The following is a 25,990-nucleotide window of genomic DNA, read 5'->3' as shown; positions in this document are numbered from 1 at the left end:
GACCAGACTAATCCTCGTGATTGCCTGTAGCCATTCACAGCCCGGTAGTGTGGACGCGCAATGGCGCGTGGCCGCGCACGTTCGGTTCGAATCATTTAAACGGGCACGAGCACGTGCGCGCACCCGTATTCTTTGTGTGGCAGCATAGAGAAGCGCCAAAAGAGTGACCATGGCTGATGAAAAACCAAAGGTGAGTGTCTCCACATTGTGTCAAAAATACCAGTTTATTTCACTGGATCTGTGGCAAAAGGGCTCTTAGAGAAAAAAAAAACGGACATTTCCACTTTTTCTGTTTTACCTGGATAAAGTTGAGAGCTAAAATTCAACTACTAGCTATACCCATATGGCTATACCTACTTTGAACAGACCGGAAGGTTTGTGAACGCGCATCCACAGGCGCGCAGATCGCTTTCTGTTTGATTACACACAGCCAACCAGCTGGTGTCATCCTCAATGCATTCCTCAATTCATCAACCAGTATGTGCGCGCGCGCGCGAGAGAGAGAGAGAGAGAGAGAGAGAGAGAGAGAGAGAGAGAGAGAGAGAGAGAGAGAGAGAGAGAGAGAGAGATGATGTGATGTTAGTAGCTCGACTGAGTGTTCATTTGTGGGAGAAAGTTTGTACACAGTGGTTTACCACTAATGTGGTAACCTATGCCACTGAAATTGCAGTGGGCAACTTCTTATCTCGACATATATCTCTTATATCTGGATGTCAGTGGTAAAATGTAGCCAAACTTCCTTTCCTCAAGTAGACCTACTTAACTTCCATTTTATGCAAATTTCTACTTCACTACATCTGAGGGAAATATTGTATTTTTTTTAATTCACTACATTTGTTTGATAACACTAACACATACATGATGGTACTTTATGGATTTAGCTACCCAGCAGTATAATGAGCTCCACCTTTACCAACTGTAACATTAAAGTGATGGACACATTAATGCATCAATAATAATCCAGTGATATAATATAAATATATTTAGATGCTAAAAGGCTACTTTTGTACTACTTAGTATTTTTACACTGTAGTATTACTACTACTCAAATAAAAGATCTGAATACCTCTTTTTCAGCAATGCTGCCTGTCTGGCCAAAATACATTTTATGAAAATTAATTTACTGAAGAAGTAGGCTACTAAAGGGATGTCTGTCTTGGTAGAAAGTCATCTCTATTGTCTCACAATACATATTCATACTGCCCTAATTACCTTAATGGCATGTTGGAGGTAGCGTTCACCCACTCTAAAGTAAGCACCTGTTATCTGTAGCTCTTCACTTAACAAGTTTACTATGGATGCTTCATCTTTTATTATTAATCAATTACTCATTTTTAAAAGGTCAAAATTAATGACCGTTGCCCATCATGAGTTAGGCTAAAAGAGTCCAAACTGATGGTCTTAAAGGCGCTGACACACCAACCAGATTATCGGCCGTCGGACAGTCTGGTGAGGTCAGTGACTCGAGTCTGTTCTGTGTCTTCCGTGCCGTCGTCAGTCGGAGGAGCCGTCAGCCTTCATTTGGGCAGATTTGACTTGTTGAATCGGAAGGCGGGCAGTCGGACTCAATGGACAATCTGATTGGTGGAGTGCTGTTAGAGAAATTTTGATTTACATACTTTCTCTCTTGTTATTATTAAACTGTTTGCATAGATAATATTATACTGAATACTCTAAACAAGATAACATGGAGCCATTGCTTGTCCTTGACTAAGCATGGTATGTTCCTGAGGGCATACATGCCCTCCCAGACCAGATAGGGGAGACGTCATCAACTCTGACAAGATAACAATAGACGACATCTACTCTGTATTAGAGATGCACCGATTACAATTTTATAGGCCGATTCCGATTTTTCATTGAGTTTGACCAGCCGATACCGATTTTAGCCGATTCCAATTTAATTTTTTCTAACCACTTTACAGCACACACAAATATTTATTTTCTATCTTTTCTTTAATAGAAAATTTAACATTTTGCATAGAACATTTTTAATCGATCGCTATAAAATAGAACTATATAAATTACTCCTGGTGTGGGAAATTCACACACAGCTAAAGTACAATATTTCAGAAGGAAATTCACATCCAATATCCAACTAAACAAATGTGATATATTTAGCAAACTAAACTTCTGTATGTATGAAAACAGGTAATAGCAATAAAAATATATTAATAACAAATAAAAATAAAATAAATATAGCCTTGCAGTATAAAGATTTTCTCAAAACACACACACACACAGGCCTGTTTGAACGTCAACAGTAACGTTACCTGAAAACAGCGTGTAGTTCCTTTATTAGCAAGTTTGCTTTATGTGTCATTGTGCATAAATGAACACTACCGTTGCTGTCGACAGGCTTATCTGCTAACGTTAGCTACCGACGGTTACCTCGGAACAATCCAGCAAATAGACAGTACACTAGAGTACCGTTACCTGAAACAGATGATTTAACGGAAGATTATTACGTTTTTAATATTGGTTTTGAGCGGTATGCATCCCCACTAACCTGAAAAGCGTTTTAAACAGTAACGTTAATGCAGCGTGTCGGAGGAATACAGCGTCTCCTGCAGCGGGGCGTCAGATGCAGAGGGACCACAGCGTTCGCTAACGTTAGCTTCTTGTCTCATCTGGGGTCTGATAAACAGTAAATTCATCAAAGTCAGTGTGCCCAACACTATTTTCCAATAAACTGTAGGCCTAGCTGTCATATTTCACGGGGCCCACGTGAGTGCGGTTTTCATGTTCCAGTTTTTCAGCCTCAGAGGGGAGAGAGAGAGAGAGAGAGCGGCTGACAGTTCGCCTGAGATCAGTAGAGCAGAGCAGTGTATAATTACGACTTTATGACATTTCATAAACAGCTGATTGAGCGGCAGTGCGCCGTTGCTACATGCATGGAAACCCTGCATTTTCACGTGTGATGCTGATGACCCGAATGCAAAAGCTAAGCAGAGATGGAGTGACCCTGCCCGGAGGAAGCCCGGGGCCCCCGTCTGGAGCCAGGCCCAGACGGCGGGCTCGTCGGCGAAGCGCCTGGTGGCGGGTTTGCCACGGAGCCCGGCCGGGCACAGCCCGAACAAGCTACGTGGCAACTCCCTCTCCATCCCATGGGCCCACCACCTGTGGGAGGAACCGTTGGGGTCGGGTGCGATGCCACATGGGTGGCAGTGAAGGTCAGGGGCCTCGACGGACCAGACCCGGGCGGCAGACGCTGGCTCTGGGGACGTGGAACGTCACCTCTCTGTGGGGGAAGGAGCCGGAACTGGTGCGGGAGGTGGGGCGCTACCGGTTAGATCTGGTGGGGCTTACCTCACGCACAGTCTTGGTTCTGGAACCATACTCCTGGATAGGGGTGGACTCTTTTCTTCTCCGGAGTTGCCCAGGGTGTAAGGCGCCCGGGCGGGTGTGGGGATACTCACAAGCCCCGGCTGAGCGCCGCTGTGTTGGGTTACCCGGTGGACGAGAGGGTCGCCTCCCTACGCCTGCGGGTTGTGGGGGGGAAAACTCTGACTGTTGTTTGTGCATATGCACCAAACAGGAGTTCGGAGTATTCGGCCTTCTTGGAGACCTTGACTGGAGTCCTGCATGGGGCTCCAGTGGGGGACTCCATTGTTCTGCTGGGGACTTCAACGCACACGTGGGCAATGATGGAGACACCTGGAGGCGTGATTGGGAGGAACGGCCTCCCTGATCTAAACCAGAGTGGTTGTTTGTTGTTGGACTTCTGTGCTAGTCATGGATTGTCTATAACGAACACCATGTTCGAACATAGGGATGCTCATAAGTGTACCTGGTACCAGAGCACCCTAGGCCGAAGGTCAATGATCGATTTCATAATCGTTTCATCTGATCTGAGGCCGTATGTTTTGGACACTCGGGTGAAGAGAGGGGCAGAGCTGTCAACCGATCACCATCTGGTGATGAGTTGGGTCAGAGGGTGGGGAAGACTCTGGACAGACCTGGTAAGCCCAAACGTGTAGTGCGGGTAAATTGGGAACGTCTGGAGGAGGCCCCTGTCCAACAGACTTTCAACTCACACCTCCGGGCGGAGCTTTTCGTGCATCCCTGTGGAGGCTGGGGGCATTGAACCCGAGTGGACAATGTTCAAAGTTTCCATTGCTGAAGCTGCGGCGAGGAGCTGTGGTCTTAGGGTCTTAGGTGCCTCAAGGGGCGGTAACCCACGAACACCGTGGTGGACACCGGTGGTCAGGGAAGCCGTCCGACTGAAGAAGGAGTCTTTCCGGGATATGTTATCCCGGAGGACTCGGAGGCAGTTGCAGGGTACCGAAGGGCCCAAAGGGCTGCAGCCTCTGCCGTGAAAGAGGCAAAGCAGCGGGTGTGGGAGAAGTTTGGAGAAGACATGGAGAAGGACTTTCGGTCGGCACCAAAGTGCTTCTGGAAAACTGTTCGCCACCTCAGGAGGGGAAGGGGAACCATCCAAGCTGTGTACAGTAAGGATGGGACACTGTTGACCTCAACTGAGGAGGTAATAGGGCGGTGGAAGGAGCACTTTGAGGAACTCCTGAATCCGACTAATACGCCCTCTATGTTAGAGGCAGAGCTGGAGGATAATGGGGGATTGTCGTCGATTTCCCAGGCGGAAGTCACTGATGTAGTCAAACAACTACACAGTGGCAAAGCCCCGGGGATTGATGAGATCCGTCCAGAAATGCTCAAGGCTCTGGGTGTGGAGGGGCTGTCCTGGTTGACACGCCTTTTCAACATTGCGTGGAAGTCTGGGACGGTGCCAAAGGAGTGGCAGACTGGGGTGGTGGTTCCCCTTTTTTAAAAAGGGGGACCAGAGGGTGTGTGCCAATTATAGGGGTATCACACTTCTCAGCCTCCCTGGTAAAGTCTACTCCAAGGTGCTGGAAAGGAGGGTTCGGCCGATAGTCGAACCTCGGGTTGAGGAGGAACAATGCGGTTCCGTCCTGGTCGTGGAACAACGGACCAGCTCTTCACTCGCAAGGATCCTGGAGGGAGCCTGGGAGTATGCCCAACCGGTCTACATGTGTTTTGTGGATTTGGAGAAGGCGTATGACCGGGTCCCCCGGGAGATACTGTGGGAGGTGCTGCGGGAGTATGGGGTGAGGGGGTCTCTTCTCAGGGCCATCCAATCTCTGTACAACCAAAGCGAGAGCTGTGTCCGGGTTCTCGGTAGTAAGTCGGACTCGTTTCAGGTGAGGGTTGGCCTCCGCCAGGGCTGCGCTTTTGTCACCAATCCTGTTTGTAGTATTTATGGACAGGATATCGAGGCGTAGTCGGGGTGGGGAGGGGTTGCAGTTTGGTGGGCTGGGGATCTCATCGCTGCTCTTTGCAGATGATGTGGTCCTGATGGCATCATCGGCTTGCGACCTTCAGCACTCACTGGATCGGTTCGCAACCGAGTGTGAAGCGGTTGGGATGAGGATCAGCACCTCTAAATCTGAGGCCATGGTTCTCAGCAGGAAACCGATGGAATGCCTTCTCCAGGTAGGGAATGAGTCCTTACCCCAAGTGAAGGAGTTCAAGTACCTTGGGGTTGTGTTCGCGAGTGAGGGGACAATGGAGCGGGAGATTGGTCGGAGAATCGGCGCAGCGGGTGCGGTATTGCATTCAATCTATCGCACGTTGTAGACGAAAAGAGAGCTTAGCCAGAAGGCAAAGCTCTCGATCTACCGGTCAGTTTTCGTTCCTACCCTCACCTATGGTCATGAAGGCTGGGTCATGACCGAAAGAACGAGATCCAGGGTACAAGCGGCTGAAATGGGTTTCCTCAGGAGGGTGGCTGGCGTCTCCCTTAGAGATAGGGTGAGAAGCTCAGTCATCCGTGAGGAGCTCGGAGTAGAGCCGCTGCTCCTTTGCGTCGAAAGGAGCCAGTTGAGGTGGTTCGGGCATCTGGTAAGGATGCCCCTGGGCGCCCCTAGGGAGGTGTTCCAGGCACGTCCAGCTGGGAGGAGGCCTCGGGAAGACCCAGGACTAGGTGGAGGGATTATATCTCCAACCTGGCCTGGGAACGCCAGGATCCCCAGTCGGAGCTGGTTAATGTTGCTCGGGAAAGGGAAGTTTGGGGTCCCCTGCTGGAACTGCTCCCCCCGCGACCCGACACCGGATAAGCGGACGAAGATGGATGGATGGATGGATGCTGATGTTGCGCGATGTAAATCATGTGGCGCCAAAGTGCATTTGACCGGCATAAATGTCAGACTGACCGGCAGGTTGCTGGTCATGGCCAATGATGTGGAAATCAGCCAATTACGGTCACTAGCCGGTCAATTGGGGCATCTCTACTCTGTATCATGATTTATCACATTTTCACTTATTATAAAAAGCAGCTGTAGAGAGCTTTACGTTAGGTCTTCCTCCTTGTTGGGTTCTCAAGTAAATTGAATTTTGATATATTTTCAGTGGTCTCTGTCTATTATTTGATAATGTAAATTATTCTAAGTGCTAACCCGAAAATGACAAGCGGGATGAGCGTGACTAACGCCTCTCAAAAGCTGACGAAAATCTTTTAAACTGACCTTTGTCGATCTGAAATGAAGACAGATTCAGCAACTGCACGGCCTATTTCTCGCTGAAAATGTTTTCAGAAATACGTTTCGGTGAACTATTTTCGTAAAATATGACATCGTATTCCGAAGGAGCCGCCATTATGGTCTGGCTTTGAAGAGAAGCCAGACCCACGTGACGCGTTCGTTCAATCAGCTGCCAGTTTTCATTTTTTGGCCGACAATACAGATTAGCGCCGCCTGCTGTTATGGAGACGTATTACGTCTCGCGCACGCGCAGAACGTGCGCTCGTCGGCATCGCTTCGTTGTGTTCCGAGGCACTTTTTTGACCAACTCGGGGAGGCCTTTTCTGCCGAAGATCAGCCGTCAAGTTGGTGTGTCAGAGCCTTATATCGCATCTCCTGAAAAAAACGAGAGAAATATGCAACTTTTTACATCTGTAGAGCTGTAATCAGGAAATTGATTGTTTGTAGTTGATCAAATCTGCATGTTTTTTCTAAATCCAAGCTTGCCTAACCTTTGTTGTTGTTGATTGTAATCAGCTTGGTTTCCTGCATGACAGTTTTTTTTTCTCTCTGACTTCATCCCTCAGGAAGCAGTCAAGACAGAAAGCAATGAACACATAAACCTGAAGGTAGCAGGTCAGGATGGATCCATAGTGCAGTTCAAGATCAAAAGACACACGCCGCTCATCAAACTCATGAAGGCCTACTGCGATAGACAGGTGGGCATGGAACAATATCAGCAAACAGCAGACATAGCTGATTGATTGTGAACATTCAGCATGATGTTCTAGGTTTATTTCCTAAACCAATGGTAACAAATAACACAATTACAGCATATGCTGCCATTTGACAATCGTTTTCTATAATATGAAGAGGTCACTGAGTGTTTTCCTGTGTGTACTGCCACTTGGTAATTTAAGATTAATCTAAAATTAAGTTATTTCACAGGAATGCCCTAGATTTAACTTGAATTTATATGAGCACACAAGGAGAAGCAGTCAGCAGGTTCCATGTGAAAGCATTTATTCTGTTTTCTCTTCAGAGTAAGATGTAGTTGAGTGGTTTCATTTCTACATTTGAAAGAAAGCGTACATACAAATTAAAGTCTCACATTCTCTTGAATACAGAAATCTATAAACAACTCTGAATCACATTACTACATCAATACATCCCTACTTAGATAGATAGATCATAATAGTGTCAGAAATAAACAGAGAGATAAGACTTTACAATTACTTGGAATATCAAATAAAATGGAATAAACTACTCAGTCAACGCACTCAGGAACAAAGGGAACTTCCTTAATCAAAGTGCAAACAGTGAATCAAATTTACGACAATCAATGCACCTGGGTCAGGTGCCCAATTAGTACACCTGTGCCTCCAAGTGTGTGTGCTCCTGTACTCACCAGACATGAAAGAGCCAAAGAAGGACAGCTTTGATATTCACCCTTACCTGTGTGTACTTTTTAATCAAGCTCTAGCTTTTAATCTTTTTCTTTTTGTTAATGCCTCCGAACACCCACACAGGTGATTTTAGTTATTCTGGCTGATTAGACCTCTGCTCAGGTTAAAGTGGGCCGGAGCTTAGATGGGAATTTATTAGGTCAGAAATATTTTCAACCAAAAAGAACGATAAAGCTGTCATTTGTCCTGCCCCTAACAGGTGCAAAAAAAGCTAACAAGAGGCTCAGGAAGATGTCAATCAATCAATCAATCAGTCTATACGCACCCACACATGCTGCGTTCATAGACATCGGAAAAACATTTTTCCGAGTGATAACGTCACCATTCACGTCACTTCCCGTGGGAATCAGAGGTGGGAAACTCAAGCTGGATTTTGCTAAAAGAGTTTCCCAGTTGGTGACGTGTTGTTGACAACTAACGTTTGATGTAGGCAACTTTGGTTCACTGAACATATTTCAATGACAATAAACTGTTTATTGTGGACAAACACCTCTGCCAAGAAACATACACAGACATAATATGTTTCAAATTATTCATAAATGTATAAAAAAAAAAAAAAACTTTATCCGTGTCCTTTCTCGTTTGTAGTCCTGCAGATAACACAAGCAAACACCTGTCCATGTGCTGTTTTTATGCTTGTATAAGAAAACAGCAGCAAATCTTTTGTTATTGTGGCCACGATGTTTTCACACACCTGATGCTCTAGGCTACGGCCAACCGTTGGTGGCAGTCATGCAACAAGTTGTTATGCCAAACGCCAATATAAAAAGACGAAGAAGAACACGCATCCCGACTATGTGAACGCTGGCAGTCGGAAAAACAACGTAACCATGGGGGTGGTCACTCTTACTCCCAGGTGGCATGAACGCAGCAACAGTCCTGGGAAGAGGTCTAATCAGCCAGATTAACTCAGAAAACCTCTGTGGGTGTTCAGCCCCCCCCCACCCCAATATGTTTGGTAAATGACACCTACAGTCCCTCTTGTAAATCCCTGACAAAACTCCTGCTGTCTCTTAATTGGCCTTTTTTACTGCATGCAGCACACAACATGTTGACTTGTCAAAAAAAGCACAGGTTTAACTAATAACATTAACGATGGCTGCCTTCCATTCAAATGTCCCAGTCAGCATTGTCAGTGAGCCAGTATGCACTGGGAACCTTGGAACTGGCACACCTAACTGTATTACAGCTATTATTAAAGTTATTAATTACACTTGAGTTGCTGTGACATGTCAAAATGTCTGCCTTGTATTCTCTTTTCAACTGTAGACAGTGTGGCACAAGGCTTAGAAGAGATATGTTGCTAAGTTATGCGGCATTTACATCATATGGAAATTATTATTGGAATTATGTGGTGGTTTAAAGCAGCATCTTTGAAGTATGCACATGTTTAATCTAGTTTGAAGACAAAAAAGGCTACGATAAGAGCAATTATTTTCAGCCTTTTCACACTTATCAGTCATGCTTGAAGTGACTTTTACAGCATTCTAAATAGTGCAATGTTAACCCTAAGCAAACAAGTATTGATGTCCTGGCAATTTATAAGTCCAACTTACCTAATGAATTATTTGGTTTTAACTGTTTTTTATTTGGCATGAAGACTTTAGTTGACTAAAAATATTGATTTAGTATCTAGATTATTTTCTTGGCTTTTAGAATACCGATTTCCATGAAATGCTTGCGCTGTATGAGACGGCAAGTAACTATCAATTACACAACTGATCCCATTTTAAAAATAATTAAATTAGGGTGTGTGGCTTATGTAATTAATTTTGTGACATTGAAAAATCAAACTTTTTCTTCCAAAGTATAACTGTAATTTAATGTCATGGTATGTGTTTTATACTTGTGTATTTCTGACTGTAAAGCACTTTGTAACATTGCTTTGAAATGTGCTACACAAATAAATGTTTTTATATATTGTAAGTAAAAAAACATATAGTGTTTACTAATGGTAGTACCTAACCCATCAATTGTTGAGACCCACTCAGCTATATTTAAAAAAAAAAAAAAAAAAAGGGAAAACTCAGTGGTTTTATGCATTTACCTCATGTAGTCCATCATTGTGACAGAGTAAACTTGCGGGGGTCCTCAAGTTCATGGAAGAAAACATTTAGAGAAAGTGCTTACTACAATCATTGGAACATGTTGCATTCATGTATCAAGTAGAAGTCACAGCAACTGAAACCATATGAGAATCTTTACTGTTAAGTCTTCCCCTTACGCTGCTGTTCTCTTGAGCATATGATTTATTTGTGTGAACTGTCCTCGTTCCCTCTGTTAGGCTCGGAAATGTTCAAGGAGCTGGTGAAAGTCAGCTGATTAGCATCGTCTGTTTTCCAATTTATGGAAATTAATGTGGATAATGAGTCTTTGATTTATGTTTGTCTTTCCAGGGACTGGCAATGCGGCAAATCAGGTTCAGATTTGATGGACAGCCAATAAATGAGACGGACACACCATCACAGGTAAGTTTGAAGCCTTCAGACAATGAGTTTAGCTACCCAAAACAGACTGAATAGTGTAATAATGCTTAAAAATACACATTCACGGGGCACCATGTTGCCTGGAATTTATAGCGGGCTCAAACATACTTCATGCACTTCATGTGTCCTCACTTGTGCTAATGGACTTGTGCCACACTTATCAATTAAGGTATGCATAATCCTTTTTGATGCCCTTTCATGGGGAAGCTCCTTATGTAGCTCTTGATTTTTGGTACTCCCTTTTTTCTTTCTACAATGTGAAATACATGATGGAAGCAAAGTAATAACAGTGCACACACAACTCAGAATCTGTCCAGTGTCTGACCAAGTCTTGATACATGTAATTGTAGAACATACCGGCACTAACCGATCAACTAAAACAGACATTCCTACCACACACTGCTCACTGTGTGTGGTAGGAATGTCTGTAGGCTGAAACCAGACACGCATCTGCGTTATCATAATTAAGGACACGCTAGTCTCGCTTTGTCAGACCTTTCTCCACAGCGCTGCGGAGGAGGGTCTGGCTAGTCCACACGGCATTCCGGGATGGGAGAAAAACATGCTCTGGTTAATTGGCATTTCTTTAAACCAGTCACAATAGTCTTGGGCGTTGCTAAGCCCCAGACAGAATGACGGTGCCTCTGCAAAATAGCCTCGGGAAGGAACTTGTTTTGGTGGAACGTCTACGTTCAAAAGTTAGTCGTGCAACAGATAACTCAGATTGGATGGATAGTCTATCTAGCTGTCTGGACTTACCGTGCAGAGATCTGAGGAGCAGTTAACCTTAGTAAACCAGAGTTTGGAATGCCAACACAAAGAAAGCGGAAGCTGTCGAACATGAGGCCCAAAATGAAGGACATCTGGCCGAATTTCCAGCGGCACCTGAACAATACAGGAAGTGGAACGTTGTCGATATAGACTAAGGACACACTGACGTGGGGAGCATGGAGATGCCTCAGGCTGTCGGAACACAACAAACTATGTTTTACATTCCGTGTTGTCGAACTTGTGTTGAATATGACACTTTAAACAGATGCCAATATACTTGCTGCAATGAATGGCTGGAGTAGACACAACTGACTGAGCACACTGTGGTCAACAAAGCCAAAAACAATTTCAGTTTCATTTTGGCTGCAATATGTGCTATTTTGTCTATGCAAACAACACATTTGAATTTGAATAAAGCATATATTCTCAGCCTTGGAGCTCACAACATGTAACTGCAACATCTTGACAGGGATTGGCTTTTTCCTGGCTCTCCCCCCTCCCCCTCTCTCTCTCTACAATACATCTCTCACTTTACACGTTGCCAATTTGTCTTATAAATAAATACACAAAAAATAAATACACATGATACAGCTCAACTGTATGAAATCTAGCAAAGAGATTGCACAGAATTTCAGGCTTATCAAAGTCATGTGCCACATGCCTATATAACTTTTTTTCTCTTCACAGTTGGAAATGGAAGATGAAGATACAATTGATGTGTTTCAACAACAGACAGGAGGCCTCATATAATCAACATGCTTCACCATTTTCCTCCTTAACATAACCAACCATCTGGGCCTGTGATTCACAGCGGCTGCTTCTTTGCAACTTTTCCTATTGTCTCAACAAAATTCCATGCAGAAGAAGTTTATCTGCTTCACACAACTGCTGTATAGTATTTGAATTATTGCCCTTGTTACTTTTCTGTTTTTGTATATAAACCACACCAAGGTTTTGTTTGTTCATGCTGTATTGTGGTAAATGTTAAGGACTTCTTCTGCAAGGTTGCAGACATATAGGACTGTTGATAGAGTAAGAATTAATAAACCTGACTTTTCTGGTCAAATGTCGTTGGGCTGGGCTTGGTTAGTGTCCAGAAAATCTGTTCTTAAACTGTACTATTTTGGGACTGGCAATCACTTAGGGAACAGTGTACACAGTTTGGGATTAGGGCTTTGGTTTCTGTTATCTTCAGAAAAAAATATTTGCTTTTATAAATTTTTTATATAGTAGTGAATGTATAGAGAAATGTTTGATCAATCATTTGACTAGGCCATGCTTCACATTTTGGGAAGCCTGAAGAGATCGCTCAGTTAAATAAACATCTGTTTGAAAAAAAAAGAAGCTATTGTCTTTTTCCAAACTTCCATTACTTTTGTATGGCTTTTTAGTGTGATTGTTTGACCCTCTCTCCCCTCCTCAGAAATACAACCAACTCAAAATACATTTGTAGAACTTTGACAAGACCACAAGTCCAGATAGTAATTTTGTTGCCTAATTTTTAAGAATGAAGGTTAGACCAGTGATTCTCAAAGTGGGGTTCCCCTCCATGGGTCTGTGGTTCTCTACAAGGGGGTCTGTGAAATGGTTTTAGATTCATTCATTTAAATTGTCATGATATAGAAAATTTGTATTCATTTATTTGTTTTTACAAAAAAGCTTCATAGTTCAACAAATAATATGAATATAATAGTTCATAGATTACGTTCTAATCTAACAAATCTATAACTCTTAGAATTTGCAAATATGTTTAGTACATGTCTACTAAATTTATCCTGTGTTGAGTTTTCACATAACTAAGTCTATAGAAGTGTAAAAAATAGGCTATGTCAAATTATTTCAAGGTACATACATTATATTCTCTATTTTGTAAGGGGTCCTTGGTTTATAATATAGTTATATACTGTCTATGGTTAGACCCAAGATCTTTACCAGCTGCAGGTCAAAGTTCACCCACTTTTTTTTTTCTTGACCCTTACATCGCAGTTTAAAACACAGATTGTCATCACGATCAATGCTTAATAGAGATAGCAGAAAAAAAGCCCAGGGATGTGGACTACACTGTCAGATCACTGACATGAAGCCGAGACCTGCCACCAACAAGAGGGCGATCGATGAGGTACTGTCCAATAAGAGATGAGTTCTGTGATGTTCTGTCCAATCAGAGCGGGTCGAACGCTGGTGGGATGGGTCTCGTGGGCTGGCACCGCAGAACCTACGGATCTGGTCTTCGTTATGTTCAGTCAGTGTCGGGTGGAGTCTACATCCCGTCGCAGCTCTGCGGGGAAGGAGGAGGACAGTTTTTTATTAGTTTCTCATTGAGTATTTGTTATCGCCGAGGCATCGAAATACTCCATTAAAATGACGACAACAACCACCTATAAAGGAATGGAACCTGGTTCTAAAAGCAGTTCCAGGTAAAAAGAGCTGAAATCCTTTCACGGAGGAACAAAAGAAGTGTGATGCGGGCAAGCCTCTCGGCTAGCAAACGCCTCTTTTCTGCTAAAGGCAGCCTGCTACCTAACATTAGCCCGCTGCTGGCCGGCGAGGGATTTTTCTGGATTTAGCTAAACTGTCACATAGTCTTGCTAATTAAGTTAATCTTATTGAGAGACCGATGCACCATATAGCTTGTAGCTAACGTTAAACCAAGTTAGTTAGGTTAGCCTGTCTGGGCTTTGTAGAATAATGTTAATTAGGCATGCGAGTTTGAGAAAGAAAAGAGACACACGAAGGGTTGTTTTCCATTTCCTTGTGTGTTGGGGGAGAAATGGTCAAAGCTACCTAACGTTAGCCCGTCAGCTTGAACTGGCTGTGGTCGATTAGAAAATAACTTTTTTGTTGGCCAAGTCCCAGTTCTTCTCCTGCAGTGATTTCTAAATGTGCTGTTCTTTGGAGTTGCTAGCTAACGATCTTGTACCTAATCTATTAAGTGTGGATTTTGCAGCAATGTTTCAACAGATGAAAAAAGGTCGTCTTTAAGAGCGAGAGCCCAGATACGCGATTGATTGCAGGAAGATTCCTTGTCTGCATATGTCATTATCACCGATATGGCTCATTGTTGGTTAGAGCGAATGGAAGTTTCCAGAAACTCAGATAATGCCCATAACTCATTTGTAGTTTTAATAGACATGTCTACGCTGTTGTCTTCGTCTGGCGAACAATATCTGTTAAATCTTTATATTCATGGAAAAACACCTTAAGAGGGCCACTCATCCTCGAAGCACGCAGTCATAGCTTTCCAGTAAGTGATGCGTCTCGTCTGGATGCATCCCTGCCCATTTGCAGTGAAAACAATGCAGATAAAATGCCTTTTACTTTACAGCTGCCTCAATAATAGGTTATTGTTTAAGGGCATATTTTGGTAAAACTAGCAACGTTACTACCGATATTGGCCTTTGCTTAGTGAGCACGTCAAATCTCGGTGAGCCATTAAGCGTTTTGAAGTCGCATGCTGTTTTCGGGTGATGCAGGGGCTTGGGTGGGGGCTTTGCGCTAGCTAAGCCTGTAAATCTTTCCTTAGCTCTTTTGCTTCTTAAAGACCTTTTTACGAGCTGCTGGTCATTTCTGATGCTGGCCGACCAAAGGGATCCGTACAGCATCCACTTGAGCAGAATTAGGCGAAAATCTTAGTAGGCCATTAAAAGCCTCCCACCCTGCCTTATCGTCATGCCATCTTTGGCTTTGGAGCTCAGCTATGTCTGCCTAGTAGCTCCACCAGCTTGAAGCTGCCCTCCAGCTTCCAAACATTAATGCCATTTCATTGATATTATTTGCAGTTTCATTCTAGGGTGGGGTCTGCTGCCAGGCAGTTGAAAGCTTTTCCCGCATCGCAATCCATGTGGAAAGCATGAGCTCATCCTCTCTGGCTGGGAGGTGAAGTCTGGTTTAGGCATTATTGTCACAGCCAAGTGTGACGATTATTAGAGTGTGTGTGTGTACAAGAATTGATTGAGTAAATTCACGCCAATGCTGTCCACAGTGCAGTGTGGATTTTCTTGCTTTCTTTGTAGTTTTGCTTTGAGAGCAGGGTCGTTTTTTTGGACTCCATCTGCCCGCCTGGCCCTTGGACAGCTGCTCAGTGTGTCAGCTGGTGGCTTCAGGGACTCTTAGGAGAGAAGCCTTTTGCTGAAAAAAGAGGGAGGGGTCCAGCAGGGGCTCTGCAAACACACCAGTTTTTTTGTCCACCTCAACTGTCCTTCAGCACAGCAAGGAAATAGGGTTTCCCTATTCATTATCGTGTTCCTTTTGTTCAGATTTTGGTGGAAGGAATGTCGGTGGAAAGGGTGCAGGGTGCTTTGTACCATGCATTGGTCTGTATGCAGGCTTTCTACAGTATATTGTTCTAGCACAGTCTATAAGGTGACCTATATCAGCTATAGACATCAGATTTTTCACCTCTATTGTGTAATATTGACCAAATAGGGGCATCTGATTTGTTTTACTAATTTAATAATGGAATAACAATGCTACTAGGAACAGACCCCAGCCCCGCGTGTGTCACTGCAAAGGAATCTGTGCTGAGGAGAGGCAGCAGCTAGCCAGCTAACTCTTTTATTATATGTGACTAGAGTCAGCTGCAGGGCAGAGATTGTGACTGTCTGTCTGACAGGCTGACAGCCAGGGTTTAGAGAGCGGAGACCTTGCTGGTAGTCTGTGTGTTTTTGTGTGTGTGGTATGTGTATAAAAGGGTTGGGGTGGAGTAGGGAGAAGGCTATACGTAGCTTTGACTTTGTTATATTTGACTGTTGATTTATTTTTTTATTTGTTTGCACTGTGTGGCTGATCAGTACCATGTGACATGAAGGCCATGTGTTTTAGTTTGGCCTGAGAGTGGTGGATGGGAGCAGGATGTCAATAAAATGCCATTATAATCCATCATCGCATCGTTGCTCCTTAGGGTACTACGACCGCCGGGCGGAACCTCCAGCATCTCCTTCGGCACGGACGACAACTCAACCCCCCGCAAGGACAAGATGGCCTCCAACATCTTTGCAGAACCTGAGGACCCCCATGCTCATCGGAGGAACAATCCACCCAGTAACTCAATCTAACATCACTCTAACATATCGTCACCTTCCTAAAATAATGGCCTATGTCATTTTTTAATAAAAAGCATTTCTTTGCCTAAAGCATCTCCTCATGGTGCAGGCCACCTCTGGTAAAATTGCCTACATCCTCAGTTGAACAGGTCATGTGATTCTACACCTTTAGTATAATTGCCTATTTTAAGTGTGTGACTTAGGCCGTTTAGTTTTTTGTGTTTTCTGAAAAAATTATTTTAGAAAGGTGACGATATCTATGTTCACTTTCCATGTGGCAATACCAGAGCCAAATGAATGAAAACAACAGGGTTTTGATTTACAAGGTAACATTAACAGTGGTTTGAGTAATGCAGCAGGGAGGGCGTATAAGCACTTATGTATGGGCAAGTTCAATCTTGTAAAAGTAGACAGAACTACCAGAAGCCTTAAGTAAGCAAAACGAACCATGGACTTAATTATTCTAACTTGAGTGAGAAATAGCAACTGTAGTGTTAAGTATTTTTCCATTTAGGTTGTCAGAAAGAACTTCCCAAAGCAAAATGGCCAAAAAACCCTGGAGTGCTAAGTGAAGGGTAATTTGAAGCGAGGCTTTGTTAGATGGGGATAAGGGTCAGCCCTCAACGGAAAGAAATAGGTCAGTTAAAAAATGTGTGCCGTTGGTGAAATGTGTGGCCTTGCATAGACCTGGGGGAAGTTTTATTTTGAGTACACGAGGGAAGGCAATCAGATGCAGCAGTAGAGCATATGAGACCTGTGAATGACTTTTAGTTGTCATTGTCACTGCAAACATACAGCCACATAGGCTTGAATTAAAAATGTAATGTAGTCTGACTAGGGCTGTCCCAAACGATTATTTTTTTAAACGATCTAGCGATTATTTTTTCGATTAGTCGACTAATCTAACGATTAATTTTTCAATTAGCAATTATTTTCCCATTGCTCAGTTATTAACAATTTACACAAAACAAATTTCATTAAGGTTCAAATCTGTATTTATTAAAATTGTTTAACACTGCACTGTACAAAAATAAAAACTTAAAGTAATCCGAGCAAGTGCAAAAAAAGTAGCCTGTATTTGCTTTATTTTACCTACAGTAGTGGGTAAAATAATGAATAAGCTCTTGTTTAACATCCAAGCTCTTCTCCCTTTAATCTTACAGTTAAAAAAAGTGCAATTAAAGCAACATATGAAATCAGATGTATCAAATAAATCCAACATAAGGCAAGTTGCAGAGTGTTTAATATTACAGTCGTCAGATTGGGTCATCGTGATGATGGTAAACCAAAACAAGAACACTGCCGACTGACAGCGTTTGATGATGCTTAATGTTAAGTCATACGTACCGTTGGGCTACTACTGGGAACACATTCTGTGTCACTATGTTGATAATCGCACGTGCTTAGGAGTAAAGCTTAGATCGGGGCCAAAAAAATCAAGCCCGACCCTACGCTGTGTCCGAGCCCGGCCCGTCCCGACACATTAACTGAAATTATGAGCCCGATTTTAAACCTGACAATTTTTTAATACGTTATAACTGACATTATAAAGGACTCTGAAACAATCTGGCCTGGTTGCGCAATTATGGAAGACAGTGCTACAGATGGGGGAGACACGATTTAGCACAGTTTACCTCACACTCAAGTCAGTGCAGAACATCTACCCAGAGCTGCTGGAGAGGCATAGCTTTCTCCCCACCCAATTAGGCTAATAAAGTAATGATTAATAAACACAAATGCTTGATCAAGGGTCCGGCCCGGCCCGAGGATAGTGAGGGGAAATATCGACCCGACCCGGCCCATGGGTCAAGCTCGGTCAGAGAATCTAAACTCTACTTGGGAGGGAAAGGGACAAAAAGGTGAGCAGAACTTACGGGGTTTCGCTGCTGTTGACTCGGGGAGGTATTTTACAAAGTCTACAGACTACCACGCTGTTGTTGGCATTAAGAGTAAAATACTCCTACACTTTAGAAGACTGTGTGTATCCTTTTTCTCAGCGTGTTGTTGAACTTGTGAGGAATCCACACTTGCGCTGTTGCTGGAGGCAGCCATATTGTTTTTAGATTTCTACGTGTGACGCGGCGACGCAAATTATTTGTGTCAACGCATTTACGTAATCGATTACGAATCGTCCCCGCCCTAAGTCTGACATAATTTTTTAAAACGTTAGCCAAACATAATTCATTCTTCATTATGCATTATCTGTATTGCTTGTAATTAGGGATGGGAATTTATACCCAGCTAGGTAGTTTTTGGGTAAGGTTTAAAGATTTGAGGTAGTGCGTGAAGAGGAAGATTCAGTGCAGTAGGATTCAATTTCAGCTGGTGCAGTGAAATTACTCCCAAGCCAGGGATCACATGTTTTTACACTGGCCACTTTGTGGGAAACTGTTTACATGGTGGATCAAATTTTCTGGATGTGTGGACAATGAAGAATTTACCCTAAAATCCTTACTTTAGCCTCCTGACCTTTTTATGGCCAGCAGCTGCTGACAGTAAAAGTAATTGTTTCACTTGGGTCTAGGTCAAGTTCAGGGGAGCCTTCTCATAGTATTCCTACTTAAACAGATACAACTGGATGAGGATGTTTGTTTCTGCCTGAATGAGCCAGATTTATTTTTTTTAACAGGTTTTCTAAGCATCGTGTGATCTGTCTGGCCTGGGTATGACCTCCTAGTATAGATGAACAGGTTTGTTTGCTTTGGTATGGCGTCCTGAGTAGATCCTCTTTTTAAATATGCCTTTGTTGTGAATACTGTCCTGCAGTACTTATCCATGTGTCACCCTTGGTGTAGGCCTTGTGATAATAAGACCTTCTCTCGCAACATTGTGTACACTAACAGAGGTTGGAAGATAACGTTGAATTTTGCCATTTTATGAAATTACAGGAAACTGAGGTGAGGAATGCTACAAAGTTCCCTCCATTCGAAGTAGAGATGTTGCATTTAAGTAGTATGCATTTTAGACCACTGGGCACTGGCATCCTCAGGCAATGTCAAGACAATGTCCTTTTTACTCTAATCTGTAGACCTCACTGTGAACACTCACTGTGAACAGTTTTATAGGGGCTATTTTATTCTATTGAAAGTATTTCCAATGAAAATGTTCACAGCAACGTCTATGGATTATCCAAAGTGACGGGACATTAGTTCTTGAAAGACATGTTTAGTTTTTCAAGTGTGCTCTTTTAATGCTTGGATCAATGACATTTCATTAATGTTAATAGTATTGGGGCGATGGTAAATAAAGTATCTTTATGGCTACCACTAGGAGTCATTCTTATAGTTGGTTTGGGGTTTAAAAAAAATCTTCTAATGGGAGTTATGACTGTCAGTTTGACTGTAGGGATGTAGATGTTTCTGCTGACACATAAGTATATTCTTATTCAGCCAGAGACTTTGGCAGGTTGTTTGTCAGGATTTTAGGGTTTTCAGATACCAGAGCTGTTGGTTTGTTCAAGTGCCCTCAGCTTCTGGCCACATGAGGAACGCTGTAATCAGAGAGGAAGCCAACACTACCAGCAGCAGCATGATTGCTGTTTCTGCCTTCAAGTTTGTTGACCAGTGAGGTCAGTGTTATCATACATCTGTATCATCGACCCAGGAGATCTATACGGTTAAGTAGAAGGCTATGTGTTGTTGTGATGATAACGTAATGCATCACTGTCTAGCCCATGCATCTGGTTTAATCCTCTTCCATTTACTGTTCAGATAATTGATCAGACTCAGAAATCAGAAATGTGGAGCCTGTAATGAAGGAGCTCTTGTTGAGGGATCAAGGCTCTCAACAGCGACTAATTCACTTCACTCCATTAACAACAATGGCTGCTCCTCCTCTCCTTCAGCAGGCGTTGTTCCCCTCATGACAAAGACTCAGTCTGTCCCCTCCCTGGCCCTCTGGGCTAGAGCTGGGCTATTGCCTTATGTGGCTTTAGTTCCCTACAGTGGGCCAAACACTGGGTTTTAAAGCTCTTTCTGATAAAGGAGAATACAGGCGCTACAGGGTTATGCGAGTTTTGGCATTCATGTTGTCTGACTGGAAGTGTTCCACTGCGTTTCTGGGTCTGGCGCAAGCGGCTTTGGGGATGTTTCCTGTTGGTTCTCAGTGATTTTGTCTCATGTTATTTCAGTCAAATTCCCCCATAAAGCTGATGTTTTGTCAAATCTGAGAAGATGAATCTTTTGGTGAGCGTGGTTGCCTCGTGGGCTTTGTGGCTAAATGGATTAGTGTCCATATGGTATGACTCTGCTGCTTTTAAGCCTGAGTCATGTTTTCTCATTTGTCTTTGGTCTTTCCTGTCTAGCTTCAATAAAATCTAATTGACCAAAAAGGAAAACAAATAAAATGGCCATTACAGCTTGTATATGTATGTATTGTCTTCCCTTTAAAATGTTTATTTTTTATCTGAATCAAAAGGCTAAGGATAGATGGTTTTGTATGCTGTACATATTGTAAAGCCCCTCAAAGCAAATTTGTGATATTAGGCTATGCAAATAAAATTGACCTGACTTGACAAATACACACTGCTCAGTCTTTAATAAGTTTGTTGGTCTCTCCGTCTGTCTCTTACCCTCCCAGCTGGGGCAGCCGCAGGAACCATCTGTGGGGAGCCCTCAGCTCCACTTAGACGATGCCAGCAGCCTCTTCTCTTCCCCAAGAACCCTGAACCGGAACTGACCACCATCCACAACTCGGGGGCAGCCTTGGTCTGGAACCAGAGACGAGAGGTACTTCTCACTTAGGACACCGTTTCTAGAACCGAGCCACAGCCTCGTTTGGGGCCGAAAAGCACACAGTCATATATTAAGTATAGTTCTAAACCGTTCAATGGGACATTCATTGGAGGGTGGATGACTTAATCCATCTATTTGAAACTGACCCAGGGTGCTGTTTGATAGATATTCTCCACTGACATTAGTAATCCCTGTGGAGGTTTAATTTTTTTTTTTATTATTCTGGGAATGTGTCGGTCTTCACCTACAGACATGGGTAACATTTTCTAATTTAGCAATTTAACTGTGATATAAAGAAAAAGAATATCTGTTACGAGATATATATAATCCGCTGGGTAAATAAAAACCTGGCTTACCTACCAGAAACGTATAATAGCTCAAAGGTCAGAAAGCTCAGCATTAGCCGAAGCTTCTGTTTGAACGATTGCCTTCTGGATGGTGTTCTGAAAGAATTCTTCTTCTGTAAATCATTTTCTCTTCTGGCTAAATGGCAACACTTCCTCCTACACCAAGGTCACAGAGTGTCACAGAGTACAAGTAATACGATTCAGATATAGGAATACAGGAAGACCTTTTTATGTGGTTCAGTGCGAATATCTGATATCCTTGTCTTTTATGTTTTGATTGTAGGTTGTGAATGGCCAACAACCAGCAAATGATGGTAAGTATCCTGAATTCTTGAGCTGTTTATAAAAAGGCTTTTAAGTGTCTGTCACACGCTCACTATGTCTAAACAGCAATGCATGACTTAGATTACTCAGTGAATAGCTCCATGGTACACTAGAACAGATCAGGTAATTCCACTTTCACTGACTCTAAATATCGTGTGTTGCTGGCATACCGTGACTTTAGCATACAGTACACATGTTCTCCCTTTCCAAGTCAACATCACACAATCTCTTTGATGTGGTTTTTTTCCCTGTCATGATGGCTTGATGGTCTGTAGTCAAGCAGCTGCTCTTTGATAGCAGGCTTCACTTAGTATGAAGAGCTTTTTTATTAACCTCCAGGTGCATGTTTGTAAGAGAGGGGCTGGCTCCTCGGATAATGGAGGGTTTGAACACACATCTATATGAGCATTTAAAAATCAAAGCTCACTTATATGCCATGCTGTTAAATGTGATTGGAATGTGTGTGCACTTTGAAGCATGTTTATGTGTATTAACGTTTGAATGAAAAATATTGAGGACTTCAGTCAGTTTATGAACACAGTGTAGTTCATCTATTTCCTCACATATAGTTCTTTAAAACAAGCCTATCTTACAGAGAAAAAGGCAGCCAGGAGTGGGAAGAAAGTTGTTGCAAAGGAGTCCCATTAAAAAATACTAAGTTGAAAAATTAAGATTATTTGTTGCATATAAAGTACTCTATTTTTTTTCTGTATATTTTTGTATACTGCTCATGTTTGGGGTAGAATGCATCAAATCTGCGCCTGAAAAACAGGCGAAAAAGCCTTGGTAAATCTGGCCCAAAGAGTTTTAAAATATGTGAGCTTCTGGCACTAGTTTTGCAAAACTATAATTAATGCATCTGTCATAGCAGCCCCGCCACTCAATCTAATATCAAGCCCAGAATATTTGAGTGTCCATTCTGCCTAAAAGAAGATTTTAAAATCAGCGTTATCCTTATTTGTGACATTTAAATCAAAAGTCCCCTTGAATTTGCACATTCTACAGTAACTTAGCCACTAATTGGCAACAAGCATGGTGCTGCTTCAGCACTGTGATGTTATTACAGAACTGCCTTGCCTCACTTAACTCTTACAGTGACTACATAGTAAATCAACATTTAGTTAAGACCAGAGTATGACTCGTTGACATTTGTACAAACATAAAAATTGCAGTTTTCTTTGAAATGTATAATTTCATCAATGCAAGACTGCTAACCCCATCTGCTAAAAACTTCTTGGTAGCAGTAGCTACTTTTAAATTACATATTTTAAATGTATTAAATGGTAAATGTATTGATTTCAAGGTCGTTATTAACAAATGGTATTCTGTTTGTTGATACTGTTTTCCGTTCATGTTCCCTATAGTTTTTCCAAAGGCAGTGTGCAGTTTTAAAGTCTTATCTGGTCCATGTCAAAGTTTTTAAAGTTAAGACCTAATCGGTTTAAAAAAACATAAAATGAAGCCATTACATTCTACCCATCTGTTCCACAGGTTACCAATTTACCCTGAAAACTCTTAGCCCTTTTTTTCTCAACTTCGGCTTTTCTTTAATTGATGCTTTCTGCCTTTTGTAGGGTAGTGCTGTTGAGAATATGTTATGCCATCTGCTATAATTAGCTTCCAGAGTCTGTTTTACCAGATAAACGTGGTGTTTTGCTGTGAAATTGTCAACATTTTGTTAGCTGATTGGCTCTACTCACATATACTGTCATCCAGAAACGGTCTGTGATGGCGTTCATTAAATAACCGCCACTGTTGCATGCTTTGGATTCATGTGTTGTCTTTTTTGTTGCGTCTGTAGAGTGTCCTGACAATGTGGAGGTGGAGCAAGAGGAGCCAGAGCAGCACAAGGAGACGACAGAGCCCGCTGCCCCGTCGGGAGGTGCCAACGCTGCCGCTGGCGGCCGGAGAAACCCACCTGGTGGCAAGTCCAGCCTCATCCTGGGTTGAAACCACTTGCTGTTGTTTTTCATTCGAATGCTTTTTGTTTTTGTTTTTTTAAAGATAAATACCCCCACCACTCTCTTCTTCCTCCTCATCAACTTGTCACCTTCTTCACATGCACTCACGCTGTCACGTCCATGGACCCCTGTGTCCTCTCCCTCCACCCTCAAACCTTTTGTTTTGATCCTTTTTTCTATTAAAAGAAGAAAACTGTTGACAAAAGCACTTTATGTATCGCTCTCCCCCTCTTCCATTTCAGGCCATCCTGTAGTGCATCGCGCCTGCTGGAAAAGGCATGACGTTTAGCTTGTCCTTCATTCTTCCCTGTTGTAAATGGTAAAGGAAAAAAATAATAAAAAAGATTTGATGCGTGGATTTCTAAATACAATAAAGATTGATATGAATTTGCTGTGGCTGACTTTTTTTCTTTTTTTATGTAGCAAAAAAGAATGGTATCGTAAGAATATTTGATTTAGCTAAACTGAACATTTCTGTTCTGTTAGAAGGGATGTACATAAAATGATGTAGATAAAGGCATAGAGTATAAAAGCTATAGACATAAAATTAACTGTGCATAAATGTCTCAACACATGGAGCTGAGTGTTATTTATGTACAGTGAGGTGGAGCCTGAAGACTGCTGCCGTTGAGAGCAGAGACTGGAAATCTACCCAGCCGAAGTAATCACGAAAGAGGCCTACAATTCTGCCAAAAAGAGAAACTGCCTTTTCATGACATCATACGCTGGATATTTGGCTCTCTGTACAGTGTTTCTGATTTAAGATGGGCATTGCGTTTTGAGAATCTTAGGATGTTTAAAACAAAAGTCAGATTCAAAAGGTGAAGTGATTCATGCAAGATGTAATGTTACTCATGAAAAATAACCTTAACAGCACTCCTCAAAGATGGCTTTATTTGGAAGTGCTTGTCTGAGCATATTTGCCTTCTTGAGCAACATTAGGAGAAGAATACAGTACACCAATCATTCTTCATCACCTGTTGGTTTGTTTTTTCTGTGACAATTCCGATATTAACTCTTTAATATTCTCTCATATTTATAGACCATAGTTATCTATAGATTAAACATTATTTTGAGAATTAATCTTGAGTTACACCTTGAATATCCAACTACACAAATGGTGATGAATCATGACAATAGTGGTATATAGATAGTTGTTTTTTTTTAACAACTTTTTGGGGAATAAGCAACCAACCAAATGTGTTTTAATAACTATCCAATTATGATAATTTTAAAAATTACAATTCAGGACTTGTTCTCCTGCCCTTATTGTGAAATACAAAAGGCACGTTTGAGAAACGGTCACCTGTATGTGGTGCAAGATATGCAAATAACTCCACTTTTACAGCCAGAGAGAGCAATGCCCCTACATCATTAGCATGACTAATAACAGCATGGAAGCTATAGTTGCTATATTGAATGTGTGGCAGAGGTGAGAATCCAAATAAATGGATTCCCAAATAAACCCCAGGAAGTAACTATTGATCATTAGACCTCAGTTCAGTCCTTAAATTAGTGAACTGTATTCAACCAAGATGAATATCAAGATGGAAAGATGATCGAAAGACGGACGTGCCTATCCTTCAGTCTTTGCTGTTGTGAAATGTAAAAAGGGTCTCACAATACAAACATATCCCCTCTGATTATTCATGACCCGATTATACAGTCATTTTATCTTTACGCTGTGACTTTGGTTTGAATGGCTGTGTATTGTTGACTCTTTATAAGCCTCTTACTGTGAGGCTGAAGGATCTTTCAGCAGTGATAACACACTCTTTGGAACAGGGAATGACAGAAATGGGTTGTTTGACAGGTCGTGCTGACCCTCAGCATCCAAGTATTTTATTGCTCACTGTGGGTTTTACCAAAAATACCGTGCATGCTCCATATGTCTGTAGCAGTGGCTTTTCTCTCTCTGCCTCTTGGGCTACAACTTGAGCTCCTTCAGAGCCAAACCCTGTGGCACAGCGGTGTGTTTAAGCCCTCATCTCCCTTGAAAGGCATGCAGAGGTCACTTAAGTTCAGGAAAAGAACTTCCTGCCCTGGAGAAACGCCAGGATGTTGGAGGGCACTTAATGAAGGCATGTTTTCAGTAAGTACTGTACCCACAGGGAAAGTCAGGTGCCTTTTATTATACCTTTAGACCTATTTTATGCAGTCTATGTTTTAGACACAGAGTCAGAATGGATCTCTGCTGCTTTGTCTTTTTCTTATGTACATGCAAACACACGAGAAACGAGTGAACAATTATATCCAGCGTTCATTTTGAGTTAAAAATGTTTGGTGTACAATTGCATTTTGTTGTCTGTAGAACCAAACGCACTCTGCAAACACTGCAGTTTGCTCTTGTCGCCCTGGTCAAC

General features: G+C 42.4%; 2 protein-coding genes across 2 annotated transcripts; both read left to right on the top strand.

Annotated features, from left to right (window-relative positions):
* The first annotated feature begins 33 nt into the window (after nt 1-33).
* LOC114569081 (small ubiquitin-related modifier 2) lies at nt 34-12,290 on the top strand. Its single transcript, XM_028598895.1, has 4 exons — nt 34-190; nt 7,085-7,216; nt 10,360-10,431; nt 11,908-12,290. Exons 1-4 carry the CDS (start codon nt 170-172, stop codon nt 11,968-11,970), a joined length of 288 nt encoding a protein of 95 aa, XP_028454696.1. The 5' UTR covers nt 34-169; the 3' UTR covers nt 11,971-12,290.
* A 1,141-nt stretch (nt 12,291-13,431) lies between these two features.
* On the top strand, nt 13,432-24,019 carry LOC114569080 (jupiter microtubule associated homolog 1). Its single transcript, XM_028598894.1, has 5 exons — nt 13,432-13,637; nt 16,121-16,260; nt 20,841-20,989; nt 21,626-21,656; nt 23,468-24,019. Exons 1-5 carry the CDS (start codon nt 13,582-13,584, stop codon nt 23,614-23,616), a joined length of 525 nt encoding a protein of 174 aa, XP_028454695.1. The 5' UTR covers nt 13,432-13,581; the 3' UTR covers nt 23,617-24,019.
* The last annotated feature ends 1,971 nt before the right edge of the window (nt 24,020-25,990 follow it).

Source organism: Perca flavescens, chromosome 15 (genome assembly GCF_004354835.1).
Source record: "Perca flavescens isolate YP-PL-M2 chromosome 15, PFLA_1.0, whole genome shotgun sequence".
Taxonomy (NCBI): domain Eukaryota; kingdom Metazoa; phylum Chordata; class Actinopteri; order Perciformes; family Percidae; genus Perca; species Perca flavescens.
This window is presented reverse-complemented; position numbering and strand designations above follow the sequence as displayed.

Excerpts from the sequence above, each read along its gene's own strand:
- LOC114569080 (XM_028598894.1), top strand. The coding sequence starts at position 13,582 with ATGACGACAACAACCACCTATAAAGGAATGGAACCTGGTTCTAAAAGC. Across the intron at positions 13,638-16,120 it reads GGTTCTAAAAGCAGTTCCAG|GGTACTACGACCGCCGGGCG; the intron begins GTAAAAAGAGCT and ends GTTGCTCCTTAG. Across the intron at positions 20,990-21,625 it reads TCTGGAACCAGAGACGAGAG|GTTGTGAATGGCCAACAACC; the intron begins GTACTTCTCACT and ends TTTTGATTGTAG.
- LOC114569081 (XM_028598895.1), top strand. The coding sequence starts at position 170 with ATGGCTGATGAAAAACCAAAG. Across the intron at positions 7,217-10,359 it reads AGGCCTACTGCGATAGACAG|GGACTGGCAATGCGGCAAAT; the intron begins GTGGGCATGGAA and ends TTGTCTTTCCAG. Across the intron at positions 10,432-11,907 it reads AGACGGACACACCATCACAG|TTGGAAATGGAAGATGAAGA; the intron begins GTAAGTTTGAAG and ends TTCTCTTCACAG.